We start from the raw sequence: 20,391 nt of genomic DNA, 5'->3' as shown, positions 1-20,391 counted from the left end.
CCAGGGGCTGAGATATCTTCCTGCGCGGCATAGCCCGAGCTCAGCTCTGGCTTACTTCCAGGAAGCTTAAATAATTACATTATATTACATTTAAAATTAGCGGTTTACCTCCCACACCAAAAATTACCCAAATACATTTTTTAATAAAAAAAAAATAATAAAAAAATTACAATAATAATAAAAAAAAAAAACATCAACAAATAGTTACCTAAGGGTCTGAACTTTTTAAATATACATGTCAAGAGAGTATATTATATTTTTTAAAATTATAAGCTTGTAAATAGTGATGGACGCAAATTGAAAAAGATGCACCTTAATTTCTAAATAAAATATCGGCGCCATAAATTGTGATAGGGACATCATTTAAACTGTAATAACCGGGACAAATGGGCAAATAAAATACATGTGTTTTAATTACGGCAGCATGTATTCATTTCAAACTATAATGGCCAATAACTGAGAAATAATGAATTGTTTTCCATTTCTTTCTTAATTCTTAGCAAAATGTACCACCCAAAGAAAGTCTAATTAGTGGCGGGGGAAAAAAAAAAAAAAAAAAAAAGATATACATCAATTAATTGTGATACAAGCAAACAGTTTATTAGCTCCAAGGAAATAAAACATATGATCGCCGCCGAGAATGAACAACGTCCAAAGTCCACAAAATTAGTATTAAGAAGTCAGCGCAGATCAATGAGGAATAAATGCAGTCAATAAAACTTCACCACGGTGATATTCCAACCTCACATGGTCTCGTTGTCCACCATCACAATCTTTGTCTTCAGGTAATTTGAGAGGTTTTTTTGAGACCCCCATATTGCTACTCTTCGGAGAAAATTCAAAGAGCATGGAAACTTACATTTGACCCCCTTAAATACTCTTTCTCATAATTGTATTCACCTGTGTATGTCGGTCAGGGGTCACTGAGCTTACCAAGCCAATTTGAGTTCAAATAATTAGCTCTAAAGGTTTTGGAATCAATAAAATGACAACAGTGCCCACATTTATGCACCTGCCTAATTTTATTTAAACAATTATTGCGCACTTTCTGTAAATCCAATAAACTTAATTTCACTTGTCAAATATCACTGTGTGTGCGTCTCCCATATGATATACAGTGGGATGCGAAAGCTTGGGCAACCTTGTTAATCATCATGATTTTTCTGTATAAATCAGTGGTTGTTACGATAAAAAAAAGTCAGTTAAATATATCATCTAGGACATAGGTTCTCAACATGCGGTACGCGTACCCCAGGGGGTACTTCTGATGGGTCCAGGGGGTACTCGGGCTTGATATACTTAACCAAGAATAACAAATTTAGAGATTTAGAAAATTATAATTCTTATTTAAACAACACCAAATTAGTATTTTAGCTAATTAAAAGCAATAATAAATGCTTGCACATTGTTTAGAACCAATTATCATGTACTACGATTAAATATATATTTGTCAAGGGGTACTTGTGATCATGTTTACTATGCTAGGGGGTACTCGATGAGTACAGGGTTTTAAAAAGGGTACACACTAATAAAATGTTGAGAAACACTGATCTAGGAGACACACACAGTGATATTTGTGGAGTGAAAATAAGTTAATTGGATTTACAAAAAGTGTGCAATAGTTGTTTAACCACTTGAGCCTACAGTGTTGTTGCCCAAACTTTCGCATCCCACTGTATATCATATGGGAGACACACACACAGTGATATTTGAGAAGTGAAATGAAGTTTATTGGATTTACAGAAAGTGCGCAATAATTGTTTAAATAAAATTAGGCAGGTGCATAAATTTGGGCACTGTTGTCATTTTATTGATTCAAAAACCTTTAGAGCTAATTATTTGAACTCAAATTGGCTTGGTAAGCTCAGTGACCCCTGACCGACATACACAGGTGAATACAATTATGAGAAAGAGTATTTAAGGGGGTCAAATGTAAGTTTCCATGCTCTTTGAATTTTCTCCGAAGAGTAGCAATATGGGGGTCTCAAAAAAACCTCTCAAATTACCTGAAGACAAAGATTGTTCACAATCATGGTTTAGGGGAAGGATACAGAAAGCTGTCTCAGAGATTTTAGCTGTCTGTTTCCACAGTTAGAAACATATCGAGGAAATGGACGACCACAGGCTCAGTTCAAGTCAAGGCGCGAAGTGGCAGACCAAGAAAAATATCAGATAAACAGAAGCGACGATTGGTGAGAACAGTCACTGTGCATCGTTCTACCTTATGGCGCACTTTACACAAGGAGATGCTGTATTGGAGAGTGATGCATAGGAAACCTTTTCTCCACCCACAGCACAAATAGAATCGCTTGAGGTATGCTAAAGCAAATTTGGACAAGCCAGCTTCATTTTGGAATAAGGTGCTGTGGACTTAAACTAAAATTGAGTTATTTGGGCATAACAAGGGGTGTTATGCATGGAGGAAAAAGAACACAGTATTCCAAAAAAACAAAACAAACAAAAAACAACTATCTGCTACCTACAGTCAAATATGGTGGTGGTTCCATCATGCTGTGGGGCTGTCTGGCCAGTGCAGGGTCTAGGAATCTTGTCAAAGTTGAGGGACGCATGGATTCCACTCAGTACCAACAGATTCTGGAGACCAATGACCAGGAATCAGTGACAAAGCTGAAGCTGCGCTGGGACTGGATCTTTCCACAAGACAACGACCCTAAACACTGCGCAAAATACACTAAGGCATTCATGCAGAGGAACAAGTACAACGTTCTGGAATGGCCATCTCAGTCCCCAGACCTAAATAGAATTTAAAATCTGTGGTGTGAGTTAAAGAGAGCGGTCCATGCTCAGAAGCCATCAAACCTGAATAAACTAGAGATGTTTTGTTAAGAGGAATGGTGCAAAATACCTTCAACCAGAATCCAGACTCTCACATTGGAACCTATAGGAAGCGTTAAGAGCCTGTAATTTCTGCAAAGGGAGGATCTACTAAATATTGATTTTATTTCTTCTTTGTGGTGCTCAAATGTATGCACCTGCCTAATTTTATCGTAACAACCAACAATTTATACAGGAAAATCATGATGATTAACAAGGTTGCCCAAACTTTCGCATCTCACTGTATGTCTACACTGGCAACAAACAGGTCTATTTTGTAAGTGAATTACATTCTACATACTGTTTTCAAGAACAATGCATGCTCAGGTCCTCCTAACAATCATTAAAATGAGCTTATACTGCCCAAACTAAAATTTCAATAACTACTCTAAAGCAGACCATATTTTCCTGGCGATTCACAGCCAATTAAATCGCTCTGATCAAAATCGGTACAGCATTTGGCATAATCTATCGACCAGTTTATCTGCCACCTTTACCGTAGTTACATAAAAGAACATTTGAAAGCATTCCCAAGTCTGTGTGTAAAAACCATTTACTTTCACTGCAGATAGCAGTACAGCAGGGGTCTCAAATTCGCGGCCCGCGGGCCATTTGCTGCCCTCGATACAATATTTTGTGGCCCTCGCCGGCAAAAGCTTCCTTATAGTTTGCTTTAGTGCTCCCAAGTAATCCGCCGCATCCCCGCCGCTAAACGAGGGCCCAAATCGCCCAGGGGGCAATCCGTCGGCATCTCCTGGAAGGGGCAGAGCTTTCAGCTTCAGCTCTGCCCCTCCTGACGTCAATCGCCGCACGGATCGCTGCCTCTCCCCGCCCCTCTCTGTGAAGGGAGAGTGAGGGGCAGGCAGAGGCGGCGATGCGCCACGATTGTGAAATTCCTTATGCGGCCCAGCCTCATCCTGACTTTGCCTCCTGCAGCCCCCCAGGTAAATTGAGTTTGAGACCCCTGCAGTACAGGCTTGCTTATATCTGGCTACTCGGCAAAAATAATTATTGCCAGAAAGATTCTCTCTGCCTGTGTCTTCATTCTGCCCCCTCCTTTTTTGCTAAAGTGTTTTAGCTGTTGCCAGGGCAATGTGTCTATTCAGCAGAGGGAGGAGGCAGAGTGAAGACACTGGCAGAGCGCTTTAACAATTATTACATTTGCCCATTAGCTGAGAGATACGCAAAGTCTTACTGTTCTCTGCAGTGAACGTAAAGAATTTTTATACACGGAAAGTTTTCAAAAATGTTTTTTCTGTAACTAAATTTTTTTGCGGGGGAGTAAAGTCCGGACCCAAACAATACTTTTTTTTAGAATCCCCAGTTTTGTTTTTCATGTAAAATTAGGTTTTGCATCAGCTGAATGACACAGTCTTTTACACAATCTTTCTTAGCCAAAATCTATGAACTATTGACCTTTTTTATATATCCCCTCATTTTAGAAGCGGTCCTCTTCTAGGAAAGAGTTGTATGGCTGTAATTACTTATCAGTGAGGGTTACCCTGTAGTCCGACTAGGCCTGACTAAAGAGACAGTCACTTGCATACCTAAATGTTTAATTCCCTTAGGGGAAAACAAAAAAGACCAAATCATAGTTATTTGTATGCTTGGCACTGAATATACACATGTTTATCACATCATGCCACAAGTCAGTTAAGGTACCCCTTATGTTGAACCCATCACAACTTCATCATCTCATCTTGACTGAAGACCAGCCAATTGTGTTTCTAATTTAGAACATAGCAACCAAAATCACAATGGTGTTGAAGTGAGGCTAAAGCACAAACCATAAATACATTTTACACGCAGGAAGACAAAACCAAATCTGACAAAATGTTTTGTCGTGAACACGGCCCTTCACCATATAATTGTGAACTGTTGCACATGGTTATATGAGTTAACAAACTATTACAATCTACTATATATGTTCAGTGAAAAACATTTTTTTTTCAATGTAGAAATATATTGATTTGGGTATTCTCACCTTCAGGAGTTTAGAAATGAGTAACAATGTTGGAAAAGATTCTTCACTTAGCTCAGCAGCTGGAATGAGAGATTATACAATTACCCACCATGGCATACACCAAGAGACAAAGCACTTTTAACCTAGCTCTAGTTGGAGCAACTTTAATTTCTTGCAAGTGTTGCTACAGATGTTGATAGCATCTGGTGGGCTCGAGTCCACACTTATTATTTTTTGGGGGGAATGGTAGCAAGGCCTATCAGACCTGTTTCCTGTCCAATACAAAACCTTGGACAACACCAATCCTCCTATCACTTTCTTCAAAATATACGGTGAATCAAAAGCATGCAACAAAAAAAATAAGCTTTCCATAAAATAACACCAAAATAAAAAAAAGAGACAGGACAACATTTTCTATGACTTTTTTCCTTTTTTTGGTTTAGCCAATACAGCAACAGCTGATTTCTGTATTGAGCAACAGAGAAGTACTGTGGCGGCACTGGAAGGCCTCAGAATATGATTAACATTCCACTTCTTTTGTCTTCACCCCTTCTTTCTGTGATAGGCCATCTCAGTGGCACAGACACAAGCACAGTATCTCCCAGGCCACACCTACTGGGCTTTTCTAAGCGACACCTCCCGCCACAACTTGCAATCTCTTGGCAGATTTAGCCTCAGCAAAGACTGCTATCACATTGTTTCAGAAGGGTGGTCATAGCAAGACTGCAAAACCCTGATTGTGGCACGCAGGTGGTCCATTTTGAAACATTTGTTCATGCTACACCATTATAGCTTCTGCGGCTTTTAATGCTGACAAGGTGGAATTTAGTTCATTTTAAAGGACACACGAGAGGAAAATAAACTAATGAAATAAACAATTGTATCCTTTTTCTCCTAAAAATTACTTTAAGATATTCCAGTTTTATTTTATATTTAAATCTACATTTTAAGTTTTTACTGTTTTATTGTTTTTGTTCAATGACACATTCATTGAAGTATTCCAGCTAAAATCTATGAACTATCGACACTTTTTATCTCTTTCCTGCTCTCAGAAGCTATTTTCTGTTAGGAAAGTGTTTTATAGTTGTAATTTCGTATCAGTGAGATACCTGATGTTTAACTCTTTCAGGCAGAGAAAGAAAAAAAGGAACACAGCAGAGCTATTTGTGAGCTAGACACTGTACATACACATCGAGGAACAGCAAGGAGAGTGCCAGCGCATACCACTAAGGCTGCATCTGAAATGACCACCATGCAGCCTTAGTGGTATGCGCTGGCGTTCTCCTCGCTGTTCAACCAAATGTAAGTTACACTTTTTTTTGCTTAGCTGCTCCCAAGGTTTTAAATTAAGGTTAGGTCACTTGCCTGGAGGTTTGCCTCACCGTGGCGCAAGTGTCTAGTATAATATACTTTGCATGCAAACCATATTGGAAGCTAAAGTTCCTCCTAGTTTAATAAATGTTAGCACTTGTCTTGGATGCAGGGCATGCATTTTTCAGTCTAGCAGAGGCGGTGTATGCCTGTACGACTAACCATTCAATTGCAGCATGTGTTTAGGGACGCGCAGCCTTTCCCCCACCTTTTCTTAACTGTACATACACATGTCTATCTCATCATGTCACCTCTGGTGTCCTTTAAGATTTTTTTGCCTAGGCTATGGTTGCTTCAGAGATGCTTAATGGGGTTCTCTGGGGGGGGGGGGGGGGAAGAGGAGGAAGGGTGGTTGAAAATAAAAACGGACACTTACCTGGGGCTTCTACTGGCCCCCTGCAGCTGTCATGTCCTGCGCCATCCTCCTCCGATTCCAAGACGGATAGTGCGCTCTCCCGCTCGCACCATCAGGAGCTTACTGCGAAGTTCTCTTGTACTGCGTCTGCGCATTAAGCTCCCGATGACTAGCGCGGGAGCGAGCACATGCGCGGCCACGGCCGCACAGCCCCACTCTTTCTAGGATCACAATTGCCCCTGCTAAAACGCTGCTATCCTGCGACAGAACGGGGGTCCTTTACCCCCCAAATCCCCCCCTGCAAAATCCACAACCAACTTGGTCGTAGACTTTGCTGCTCATGGAGGCAGAGCTATGAGCTGTAGCTCTGTCCCATGCGCGTCTATCAGCGGCGGATCTCCGCCTCTCCCCGCCCCCCTCAGTGAAGGAAGACTGAGGGGGCGGGGGAGAGGCGGAGATCAGCGCTGATAGACGCGCTTAGAGGCAGGGCTGCGGCCATTAGCCCTGCCTCAAGCAGGAAGCACTCCCCGCACAGCACGGAGGGGATTTGGGGGGTAAAGGGAGTACATTTGAAATCGGCGCCGGTAGACTTGGGCGCAGGATACAGCAGTATAAGGCTGATCCTGCTTCTGCACAAGTCCGGGCCGATTTAATTACTATTCCCCCTCCAGGCCGCCATGGATAGTGGGGGAATGAAATAATTCGGCTTCCAGCGATTGCTGGAGGCCAAATTATTATGTTTTTAAGCAACCTCGGCTCCGTCTGCTGACGGCTCCGACGTTACTCACTGAGCGCTGCAATAGGAATGATTCCTATTGTAGTCAATGGAGGCGCCCAAATCTAGCAGCGCTGAAAAGCACTGCTCCGGGTTAAAGGACCCTCGTTCTGCCGCGGGATAGCGGCATTTTAGCAGGGGTAAACATGCCCCTGCTGAATATAAGGGAAAAAGCCAGTTTTATTCTCGCTTCAGTCTCTCTTTAACACATTAGCAGAGGATGTTTAAAAACTGTAAAATTTAAAATATGTGCAAACATATACAAATAAGAAGTACATTTTTTCCAGAGTAAAATGAGCCATAAATAACCTTTCTCCTATAACGCTGTCACAGTAGGCAGTAGAAATCTGACAGAAGTGACAGGTTTTGGACTAGTCCATCTCTTTATAGGGGATACTCCGCAAGGCTTTTATTCTTTATAAAGATATTCCCTAAAAAGGACATTGAATAATAAGCTCAGGTAAAAAAGTGAATTGCATATGGGCCTTAAAGAGACACTGAAGCGAAAAAAAAAATTATGATATAATGATTTGTGTGTGTAGTGCAGCTAAGAAATAAAACATTGGGAGCAGAGACATAAGTCTAAAATGGTTTCCAGTACAGGAAGAGTTAAGACACTCTAGTTGTTATCTCTGCAAAACAAGCCATTCAGTGCCAGGACTTTCAAAGTCACAGAGAGCGGTTATCTGAAGTTTATTATCTCACTGTCAGGCTTTTTCTTCTGCAGAGAACAGTTCAGGACAGGTCAAAAGTTCACAGCCTGCTCTGTAAAAAAATCATTTACAATGCTGAGTAGTGGGGAAACTGCAAATATTAGAGGATGATGCAATGTTATAAAAAACACTATATAACTGAAAATAAAAATATGAGGATCTTTTCCTTGCTTCTAATATTCTAGTAATTATCCCTACTACAAAACCAATTCATTATATCATAATTTTTTTTTCGCTTCAGTGTCTCTTTAACCCGCTATATCCTAGGAGAAATTATTGTACTGTAAGCTCAAACAGAAAAAAAGGCCATGGAAAATGCAGATACGTATATGGATATTTAGTCCTAAAACTTACATATGATACCCCAAAAACTTGTTGCGGTCGTGAAGAAGAGCAAATGAAAAGGAAGTCTTGTTTGAGCAGAACTGGACATTGCAATGCCTTGCTCCAAAATATACTGGTGCTCAATATCAGCAGGTGGAGAGATCCTTTTATAGGATTTAAGGAGATTAACTAAACTTAAAGCCTACAAAAAAGACAAGAAAAAACAAATACCACTATTACTAGAAGTACATTCAAACAGCTATGAAAAACAACAATTTTCAGAACCTGTGAAGTTGGAAAGGACAGACAGAAACAGACATCTTAAAAGTTTATATAATGAGAAAGTATTCCTTTACTTCATATGGATTAAAGACACACACAAACATATTCCTGAAGCTTGCCATTTACAGAAGATACACAGTTATTGATCTGGCTAGCAGAACTACATTAAAGTTAACTGTGTACTGTAAATAGAAGTAATATATGTGAAAACCCAGAGCTTGTTCTACCTGACTTAGCTGGATAGCAGTATTCCTTTCATCAGCAGCCATAATAACTTGCAAGGTACCCTCAATAGTTTCATAGTCATAGGGATCCAACTGAAAGAAAGGAAAATATAATTTTTAAATAAACACAAGAAACTTCTTAGTTATTGAACTTAAGAGTGCGTTAATACTGCTTTTTTTTAAAAATAAAGCTCTGATCAATAAGCGGTGGATGTATTACTATTTTTGTTTTAAAAATACAAGTTTATCACTACAATAATTACTTTATAAAAATGAGTTATGAGTACTGTACACACCAATGTTCAGTATTTGCAATTGCTGTCAAAATTTCCATGGCGGTAAGATTGGAACCAAATTGTGGCCAAAATTAACTTCATTTGCCAAAATGAATATCTTACAAGTTGTATCCAGGACAACTTCAATACCTTTCCTAAAATATGGAAACTGTAACGATTGGTGTCAGCAAGAACAGATTTTCTGATTATTGGTGATCTGCAGTATCACCAATAATACAGATGTTATACCGGATTATGTGGTGATCTGCAGAATCACCAATAATGCAAGTATAGCAAGACACAGGACAACCAGGCGTAAGATAAGTGTTTGGTGCAACAGTAAATATAGATAGAGATACCCACTATCCCAGAGGAGCTGGTAGAGGGAGGTATCTCTATAGAACACTGGAATCAGTACTCCAGCAGGCTGGAGACACAGATGAATAAGTGATCGGTTCACACAAGGAGCGGGTGATGCACAGTAGAACGGAAGGTGCTTTATCACCCGAGGAGCGGGTGATTCAGATAGTACTGTAGCTATCAACCTGAGAAGCAGGTGATTAAGACTGTACTGCAGCCATCAACCTGAGGAGCAGATGATTAAGACTGTACTGCAGCTATCAACCTGAGGAGCAGGTGAAAAAGACTGTACTGCAGCTATCAACCTGAGGGGCAGGTGATTACTAAACTGAGAATCCCTGAGAATCCCTCACCAGAACTAAGCTCACTGGTGAGGATAGGAGAGTCAGACAAGCAAGATCGGCAACACACGGACAGATACGGTACAAAGACAGAAGACTGAATCAGAGTGAGGTATAAGCTGAGTCGGCAACAAGATCAGATAGGCATAGGCACAGAATCAGAAGAGTAGTCAAGGCTAGCAGAGGGTCATAACAAATAATACAATTCAATTAGTACTTTAAGCTATCAACAGAATCTGGCTAAGTGTGGATCCCCAGCTCCTGCTGGTTCTAGCACACTTTTGGATCTGACTAAGGTCTGAGTGCTGACACATAGCACCGGCTCCCCTTCTGCTTGCATAAAGGTCCTGTCGCCTGGCGCGCGCCTAGCCCTCAATCTATGTGCAACTGAGGGACCAGGCAAAACTCCAACATGTAACTGCGCGGTGGAGGCCGCCGGCTGAGACGCGGAGACAGCCGCCATGCTGCTCACCGCCGCGGCGACCTCTCCGCTATCTATTACAGAAACCTTGGCTCAGTTCTACATATGGTTCTCATTTACTCCTACGTATCCAGATTTGACGCTCTCTTCCTTATCTCAGACATTGTCTTTGTCATTTTTTTTTTCTTTCTTCTCCTTTTTGGATGCACAATTATCAGAGAATTTGTATGTTCGTGACCTCAACTATCTCTCTGGTTATTTTGTATTATTTTAGGATTGTATTTTCTATATACTACTTTGCACATCCTATTGTTTACTCTATTGATATTCACTTTTCACTTCAGTTCCCCATTGTCATTACTGTAGTGAAGTGTCAACAAGTATGGACTGTTTACCTTCACTTTCAATAAAGATGTTTGATAGTAAAACGTTTTTCCATGCAGTAGTGAAATGAGTGTAAAGTAGAAGAATGTATGAGAATTGGGACAGTAATACTGTAATAGTAGTAGTGTAAGCCTACTACCATAACAGATACAATACCAAAGTTTTGCCCCTGGATAAAACTGCACTACTACTGTTCAGACACAACTATGTTAAAAACTAAGCCACTCTCCTCACACTTAAACCACTTCAGCCTTCAGCGTTTTTTCACCTTATGCATAATTTCAGCACTCCTCCCATTCATTCACCAATAACTTTATCACTACTTATCACAACACAATGATCTATATCTTGTTTTTTCTGCCACCAATTAGGCAACCTTTGGGTGGTACATTTTGCTAAGAATTTTTTTTGTTCGACATGCATTTTAGACAGGAATATTAATAAAAAAAAATGGAAAAAATGTCATTATTACCCAGTTTTCGGCCATTATAGTTTTAAAATAATACACGCTACCATAATTTAAACCCATGTATTTTATTTGTTCTGGTTATTACACCGTTTAAATTATGTCCCTATTGTGACGAACATTATGGAAAGTCGTGCGCAAGCGCCAACGATTTTCGTATGGCCGTGCACAATTACTGTCAGTCCTGTGTAAATGTACAATAGATGTCCTTTTTCCTCTCTTCTTACTGAGAGCAACAGTAACCTTCCCCCACATCCTGTGTCAGGAAAGAATTTCACAAATGGCCAACTCCCCTGCCGAGAAGCCATTTGGCTACACAGCTCATCTTCCCCCAAAAGAAAAACCAGCTCGAACCAGTAAGATTAAAAATTCCCTCCAAGCTCATAGCCTCAAACAAAGGGAACGTTAATTTACTAATAATTCAAAATAGGTTTGGCACAGCAAGACAAAAATTACATTCCCTGATACCTAGGAAACAGTTCTGTCATTCACCTGAATTATAATTTTCTAGCTATCAGGAATCCAATAGAGAAACCACTTTATCCGGCCTGTGTAGAGCGCAGGCGATAGAATATGCATGTATAGCCTCGTTTGATACAGGGTCGCAAGCCGCTTATGAATATAGTCTCGGATTTGCGATGCGCCAATCTGGGGCGGAGTTACACAGATTATTAATAATTGGTACATTTCTTACTCTGAGTCTGTGGGCGGCAACCTGCTGATTAGGAGGTAACCCCGCCTGAAACACACCTACTTTCCAGGTAGTGACAGCCCCAGAACTCAGGTCCTATAAAAGTGGGGCGGGACCAAACCTGCCCAGTTCTCCAAATTCCATCGACCAGGAACGTTCATGCAGGCGCTTAAGGAGAGCCAGCGCCTGCAGTGCTCAAGGACTCTAAACCTGAATGCCTACTTTTAAACTGGACTCTTTTTCTTCATTCTTCAAATGGACTGCTCAGCATAACTAAGTAAGAAATTTCTGATTTTATTCCCTTTTATTTTTAAGCTCTGTGTATATATGTTAATTGGTGTATATAACTGTATGTAATGCATTTTTGTTATTAAACGTTTTAAAAATCGTGTAGCGGTTATGACCTGTTGCTGAACATACACAATCGTACCTATTCTCCTGAACTCGCTACCCTGTGTTTAATAGAAGTATACATTTATAACCCGTATGCGAGAACCCGGCCCAGATATAACGATCTGACCCAGGTTCCTGCATACTGCTAAGGGTTAATAGAGCGTTCTCAAAGTCCGAGTATAATTACAGTAGCGGGCTGTGTAACTCGCTTGGTGGCAGATCTTTGAATTGTATGTGTGTGGTGAATCCGTTGGCATCCGAACGCTCCCTCCATTAGTCAGTTCATCAACTGCGAAGTCGGGTTTACGCTTCGTGATGGACAAAATGACAGTGTGAGAGGATTTCTGACTCTGATCGATTTACCCCATCCGCAGACCGGCCTTGCGGTTTGTGACACCTATCACTATGTATGCCGCCAATATTTTATTTGGAAATAAAGGTGCATTTTTTTAGTTTTGCATCCATCACTATTTACAAGCCCAACAGGACTTTCCAGCGCCTAATGCAGGCGAAGGGGAAGCCAGAGAGGATGGTATGGGAGTGATCAGGATGGAGGAATCCTCAGGTATGTATGTTTTCATTCTGTTGCCCCACAGGTTCCCTTTAATAGGCCAATGGATATATGCACTGCTCACAGGAGGCGTGGCATTAGGATAAAAGACCATCCTACCCCCCCATACTAGATCACTTCATTTAAACACACGCATAGTAAAACAAACTATTAAGGTGGCCACTAATGATCCAATTTCTAGCAAAAAATCGTTCGAGCGATCAGACATTCTGATCGGAAGTGAAATATTGTAATACATCGTTCACTACACCATCAACGAACCAATCTTTGCTTCCTATCTATCACAACCAACAAGAAAATCCAAATTTTGGTTCGACGAAAATTCATTCGGACGACATTTTTTTCACTCGTTCATAATCGATTGTGTCCACCAATGGAGGTTATTTACAACCAATCCGATCAGAATTTCTGATCGCTCGAACGGTTTTTCGCTAGAAATTGGACAGTTAGTGACCACCTTTAGTTTCCACTTGCTGAGCAGATATTTTATTTCATTGTATCAATATTGCACAAATCAATACAATAGAAGACCATTTCAATTTAGCAGCTTTTAAGTTCATTTCAGCCTATTGTGATCATTGGTACTGACTCTTATGTAGCAGGTATGCATGGCCTAGATACCATGTTGACCTCTTGGTTGTCCCAGTGACTGCTGGTTTGCTGCAAGATGTCATTATAAAGTGACCATTTGTCAGGATCCATGTCCTGATCACTATGGGGTTTCATAAAGTAATTTTCCATTCATGCAGTATGGAACAGTGACAGAGGTGAAATAAGATTCTTCACTCAAAGGATACAAGTCAACTCCCACAATGCCAGATGAATTGGAGTTCCACCTTAATCATTGATGCACGTCACAACTGCAGCATTGACTAACTATATTATATACTGTACAGTTATATACAATTGACATTGACAGGCAACGTTTTCAGAAGGTCCTACTAATCTGACAAATAGTCCATAGCTACAAGCTGCTGATTTGCAGTAGTATCTCTACCAAAGACCCTGAACTTTTAGAGATTAGATAACTAAGGACTCCTCTCCAATCTGAAGGCTGGTATCAATCATGATGGTTGTCTAAAGTATGATACCCAGATTATTGATGCTGAAAGAATCTAAAATAAAGAAAAGATGATAGGGGAATCCTCCAATCTATCGCTGATCCGTACTTGTCTCACCTGCATGGTATGTACTTCCGCCTGACTCAAAAACTTGCCCAATATTAAGCATGGCATATGAATGCTCTAAAGAAAAAAGGGATGTCGGAGTGAACAAACAAACAAACAAACAAAAAAAGATGTTGTGGAAGGCTGCTGAACTCTAAGTGGTAATTGCCAACCACATCCTTGTCCCCTATGTCAGAAATGGGAGCAGCCTGAGTCTCACAAAGTATTGCAGATGAACCCCACCCATCGAAGCAGGCTTCTATAACCAGCCTGAGCAGGAGAACTTGGAATGGAATCGCACATGGAACTGGGATAAAGGCTGATTCGTTTTATCTTTTTCTTGTGGAAATAACAATTCTGAAAGGTCATGAACACAAAAGCCCTCTTTAGCAACTGAGCACTTTCTCCACCAAAAATATTTCTAGTGGACTTACAACTGACACACGTCTGTGAAGGGCAAACCCGTCAAAGATTCCCTGAAAATCTTATCTGCAGACCAGCATTTAATCAACAGGGCCTTACTCAATGCTAGCTATGTGGAATTGGTCCTAACCAACTATCATTTGCATCCAAACCTTGCAAAGGAAACTGGCCACTAGGGATGGTCAATAAGATGAAAATAGTTCCGCATTGATGCAAGATTATGCAAATTTTATATGCAAATGTATGCATGTACTCTGGAATGATTAGATTGGTCTATTTTCAGGTTGCATAAATCCTCATATAGAATTTGCATAATCATGCATTAACTCAGAACTATAATTGCCAAGTTATTCCTGGCAGTGTTGATCCAGGGATTTTGTCTGACTGGCACCTGGAGTCGGGAAGGATATTTTTTCTCTTTAAAGATTAATTTTACAAGCCTTGCAAGGGTTTTTATTTATTTATTGACTTTTCCTGGATGAACTAGGATATGTGAGGTTACAGGACAAAAATGTGGCTTTTTTTTCATGATTGAACTTGATAAATGGATGTCTTTTTCTCCCAACCAAACTGTAACTATTTGCATCTCATTGACCATCCCTACATCCCTACTGCCTACCTGTACTAACTGACTGGCAATGCCCACAAACGCCTCCCTAGGAGCACTGGAGCGGAGACCTTGATGTAGGCAGCAGGTGCAATCCATAAAAGCTTTAGAAACTTTAAAAAGGCAAGTCTACAACCAGAATGTTGTCAGGTCTGCAGACATGGAGATCCTCAAATAAAACTAATGACCACTTTCTTACCAGTTCTTCAGATAAAGGAGACAGAAACTCCCGTTTGTTGATTTAGGTTTTATCTCTGTACAATGTAACCTGACAAAGCTGTCTATTCAGGGAAATAGTGTGCTACTTGCAGTCTGAATTGGATATAACATTATTACATAAGATGTGGGCTGCTCTGACCAGGAGGAGAACTGTGATTTAAACAAATGGCAGTACTTTGGATCAGAAACAGGTAGAGGAACAACTAAATAATTAATCTGGAGTTTGACATGTTTAATGTTATGTCAGAGTCAGACCCCTTTATTAACCACTTTCCCCCTGCCCGTACGAATTTCTCCGTCCCTTTTTCCATCCTTTAACCCCCAGGGACGGAGAAATCCGTACTTTGCGCACTCCCGCCGCTGTCCGCGCTCCCGCTCGTAAACACGCCGCCGCCCGCTCGCCCGGAGATCAATGAACGGGAAAATCCATTCCCGTTCGTTGATCTAAGTCCCGCAATGATCCGCTGCTCTCCGATGGGCAGCGCGATCATTGTGATCTTACCCAGCCTCCAAGTACTTCCTCCAAGCTTCCGGGAGGACGCTTGGAGGTCGCATTAAAACAAAAAGTTACTGTGGCCATCTTGTGGCCAAATAGTAAAACTACACCCTACACATTTTTCACATACAAATAAATTACTTTTACACAAAAAATTAACTCATTACCTCCCACACTCCCAATTTTTTTTTTTGTAATTAAAAAAAAAAAATTAAAAAAAATTTACAATTAAAAAAAATACATAAATAGTTACCTTAGGGACTGAACTTTTTTAAATATTTATGTCAGGAGGGTACAACACTGTTACTTTATAAACTATGGGCTTGTAATTAGGGATGGACGCAAAACTGAAAAAAATGCACCTTTATTTCCAAATAAAATATTGGCCCAAACATTGTGATAGGGACAATTTTATAACAGTTTTATAACCGGGACAAAAGGGCAAATACATTTCATGGGTTTTAATTACAGTAGCATGCATTAATTAAAAACTATAATGGCCGAAAACTGAAAAATAATTAATTTTTTCTCAGATTTTTCCTAATTTTCCCATTAAAACACATTGAGAATAAAATAATTCTTGGCATAATGTCCCACCTAAAGAAAGCCTAATTAGTGGTGGAAAAAACAAGATATAGATCGTTTAATTGTGATAAGTAATGGGGGGCGTGGCCGGCTAATGGAGGAGTAGGACGCGGCGCTTTGAGCTCCCGGCAAGCTGTAGCAAATACCCTGCACAGATCACAGCTAACCCGCTTACTGCTATACCTCCGGACGGGGGAAGGATGCCTGAGGGGTCGAAGATCTCCAAAAACAACAGAAGGAAGGAAAAGGATTAAAGGGCCCGGGATCCAGCGCTACCTGAAAGATACTAACACGGAAAGACCCATGCTTTCCAAGATGGCGACGGGGCAGCAGCAGGAGAAGACCACTGCAGCCGCAGATGAGAACACCCCACCCCGGAGATCCCAAACAGCACAAAGTTCACCAGCTTAGTCGAGCTCACCAGGTACTGGGTCTCAGAGGGGGATGGAGTATAGTCCGAGCCCACAGAACGGGAATCCGAGCGGCTCTCCAGGCCCACAGACTGCGCAGCACAGGGATGCAATAGAGGATCTCCGTACACAGATCCGTAATTTACCCACAAAAGAGGACTTAGACTCCTTTGCCAGCCGGATTGAGAGATCATTTAGGAGGGAGATGGACGAGTTCCATAAGGACATAACAGCAATAGGGCATAGAGTGGTGAACCTGGAGGATCAGAGAGAAGAGGCTGACACTAAAATGGCGGCCATGCAGAACAAACTAAACACTCAGGACAAGCAGATAGAGGCCCTAATCTCACAAATGGATGATCAAAAGAACCGCTCTAGGAGACAAAACGTACGAATACGCGGTCTCCCTGAAGTGACAGGAACAGAGGATCCAAAAGCTTTAGCTACTGAGATATTTAATATAATCCTGAACCGCCAGGCCTCAGATCACATGGACATTGAAAGGGCACACAGGGCCTTAGGTCCCAAGAACACAGATCCTAACAGACCACGGGATATAGTATGCCGCCTACTAAGATTCACCGATGCAGAGCAGCTACTAAGAAGCATTAGAGATAAGGAATACATAGAGTTTGCAGGCGCAAAAATCACGCTCTTCCCGGATCTTTCCAGGAGAACACTAATGCAGAGAAAAGCGGTGAAACCGCTATTAGTAGCTATCAAACAAAAAGGGGGACTGTACAAGTGGGGATACCCCTTTGCACTACACGCTACGGTAGATGGAGTCTCCGCCACACTGAAAACCAAAGATGATTTAGCAAAATTTTTGGAGGACTTGAGCTTGCCACCGGTTACTTTTGATGACTGGAGAGGCCCACCTAATATTACACCCCTGCCGCAAAAGGAACGCTGGCAAACAAAAGACCCTAAAAGAAAGAGGGCACACGCCCAAAATTCGCAACCAGGCTCTCCCACCGCTCGGAGGAGCCAAGATGAAGAGGCAGCTTAAGGGCACAGCGGGTCGCATAAGAGAAAGTGAAACTGTTGAGGGTTCCCCCATATCCTTTGCTAACGTTAAGCTAACTGTTATACCGGGGAACACAAGACACTTTGAATGCAGGGTGTACATTTAGATTGAAGGTGGCGGGAGGGAGAGGACATATCTCCCCCACACTCAAAAGCACTTGCTGAGGGGGGAAAAAGCAAAGGCGGTGGATGCGGAGGTGATGTGCTTTACCCCAAATAGGGCTCCCTTGGTTAAGGGAAGACATTCGGAGAACTACAAGTTTTGCTCTGACTGGCAGAAATATTCTCTGAGCCACACTATAGGCTCATTTAGTTGTGTTTTTTATTTTTTTCTAAGCATGGTTTATTATTTTTCTATCTTATTGTTTGTGCACATGTACTGGGTTGTACTATCTCATATGAGTATTATCTTTCTGTCATGGCCCAAAAGGGGAAACTGAGAGTGATGACGTATAACGTTCGGGGTCTATGCTCACCATGCAAACGGGGGAGGTTGTGGACAGAAATTAAGAGGCTGAGACCACAAGTACTTTTCCTTCAGTAAACATATTTTAGAGATGGCTGCATCCCACGCCTGCCCAAACATATCTTTAATAATTGGTTTTTCAATAATGCTACTATTAGTAGAGCTAAAGGTGTGGCGATAGCCCTAGCCAAAGAAGTACCCTTTAAAATCCTAGCATCTGATAAGGATGATTCAGGTAGATATATAGCTGTAAAAGCACAATTGGGGGAGAAGAGATTCACATTTGTAAACGTATATGTGCCTAATGTACACCAGGTCCACTTTCTGAAAAATATTCAAAAGAAGATCCAGGCCTTTGCAGAGGGGATGTTGATATTTGGGGGGGACCTAAACATGGTGAGCAACCCTAAAATGGATACGTCCACTGGCTCAACAGCATTATCTTACAAAATTTTGAAAGACTTCGGTGGCCTTATGAAGCAAATGCATTTAATAGACTGCTGGAGGTACATGCACCCTTTAGATAAGGACTTCTCCTATTTTTCACAGGTACACAAGGTCTACACCCGCATCGACTCAATCTGGGTCGATCAATATCACTTACATGATTTACAAAAAGCTAAAATTGAAAATATAACAGTATCGGACCATGCAGGGATCTGGGTGGATCTATATTTGTCCTCCTCCTATAGGGGGCATCACTGGAGACTAAACGAGGCCCTTTTAGAAGACCTAGAGGTTAAACAAACAGTTAAACGGGCAATCAATCATTATTTCAGGGAAAATGTTTCTCCAGAAATCTCAGAACGCATTGTGTGGGAAGCCCATAAGGCAGTGGTGAGGGGAGAGCTTATATCCCAGGGGGCACGTATAAAGAGAGAGGAACAAGGATGGATAGTGAACACTTTGGAAAAAATCTCCTCATTAGAGCAGGCACACAAAAAGAATCCATCAAAAGAAATAGAGAAAGCCTTAAGAGAGGAGAGGGGAGTCTTGCTTAAGATTATGGACCGCAAAACAAAACACAAACAAAGACACTGGTGGGCTAGAATTTATGAGTTTAACAACAAATGTGGGAAGATGCTGGCCAATAGTATACGAAAGAAGAGGGAATTGAACTACGTTCACAAAATAAAAGATCAGAGGTCTGATGGAGTATGGGGCTGACAAAATAGCAGGTCTCTTCAGGAATTTCTATGAGGCTTTGTACAACCTAAGGAAAGGACAATCTAAGGAATCGGCAGAGCAGTGTAAGCAAAAAATTAAAGATTATTTAAAGAGGGTGGGAATGCCTAGGTGGTCGGAGGAGTGGTGCATGGATCTGGAAAAAGATATAACAGTAGAAGAAATAAAGGGGGTCCTAAAAGACATGCCAAATGGCAAAGCACCCGGGCCGGATGGCCTCACGGAAAAAATATTACTACACCTTTGCTGATCTATTACTCCCACACTTAACGGTAGCTCTGAACGGGCTGAAGAGGGGAGGCATTTTTCCGACACAGAGTATGGAAGCTCACATCATTGTTATCCCAAAAGAGGGGAAAGACCCTGCCTTGTGCCCGAGTTATAGACCTATATCCCTTATCAATTTAGATATTAAAATATTTTCAAAAATACTAGCCAACCGAATTAAAATAGGTATACCGGCCCTAGTTCACCCTGACCAGGTGGGTTTCGTGGTGGGGAGAGAAGCGAGAGACAATTCATACAAAGCTTTAAACCTGCTCCATTGGGCCCGAAATAACGAGACTCCGCTTCTTCTCCTCTCCACGGACGCAGAAAAAGCTTTTGACAGGGTGAACTGGGGCCTTATACAAGAAGTACTAACCCATATTGGCTTAGGACCCACAATGAGGGCTTGGATATCCAGCTTATACACAAACCCCTCAGCACGAATAAGAGTGAATGGGACAATGTCCCAAAACTTTCCTCTGACTAATGGCACAAGGCAGGGTTGTCCCCTCTCCCCGTTGCTTTTTGTGTTGACACTAGAGCCGCTCCTCCGGAGCATACGGCTGAATCAGCGGATTAAAGGAGTACAAATGGGAAACCAAACGTACAAACTCTCGGCTTTCGCAGACGACATATTGTTATATGTGACAGATCCATTGACCTCTCTTCCAGAACTGCTAGATGAGTTCCAAAATTATGGAGCCATTTCGGACTTTAAAATAAACCCGAGCAAGTCTGAGTTTCTAGGGGTAGGATTCAGTCAATTGGACCTTGATAGAGTTAAACACAATTTCCCC

General features: G+C 41.4%; 1 protein-coding gene across 1 annotated transcript in view; it reads right to left on the bottom strand.

Moving 5' to 3' along the window:
* KNTC1 (kinetochore associated 1) overlaps positions 1–20,391 on the bottom strand; it is a 177,542-nt gene that overhangs the window by 44,703 nt on the left and 112,448 nt on the right. The window contains exons 45-47 of the mRNA XM_068244149.1: positions 8,846–8,935; positions 8,367–8,538; positions 4,820–4,878 (exon numbers count right to left, since the gene is read on the bottom strand). Coding sequence (XP_068100250.1) covers positions 4,820–4,878; positions 8,367–8,538; positions 8,846–8,935 — 321 coding nt within the window. The remainder of the gene's footprint in view (positions 1–4,819; positions 4,879–8,366; positions 8,539–8,845; positions 8,936–20,391) is intronic.

Source organism: Hyperolius riggenbachi, chromosome 1 (assembly GCF_040937935.1).
Source record: "Hyperolius riggenbachi isolate aHypRig1 chromosome 1, aHypRig1.pri, whole genome shotgun sequence".
NCBI lineage: Eukaryota > Metazoa > Chordata > Amphibia > Anura > Hyperoliidae > Hyperolius > Hyperolius riggenbachi.
This window is presented reverse-complemented; position numbering and strand designations above follow the sequence as displayed.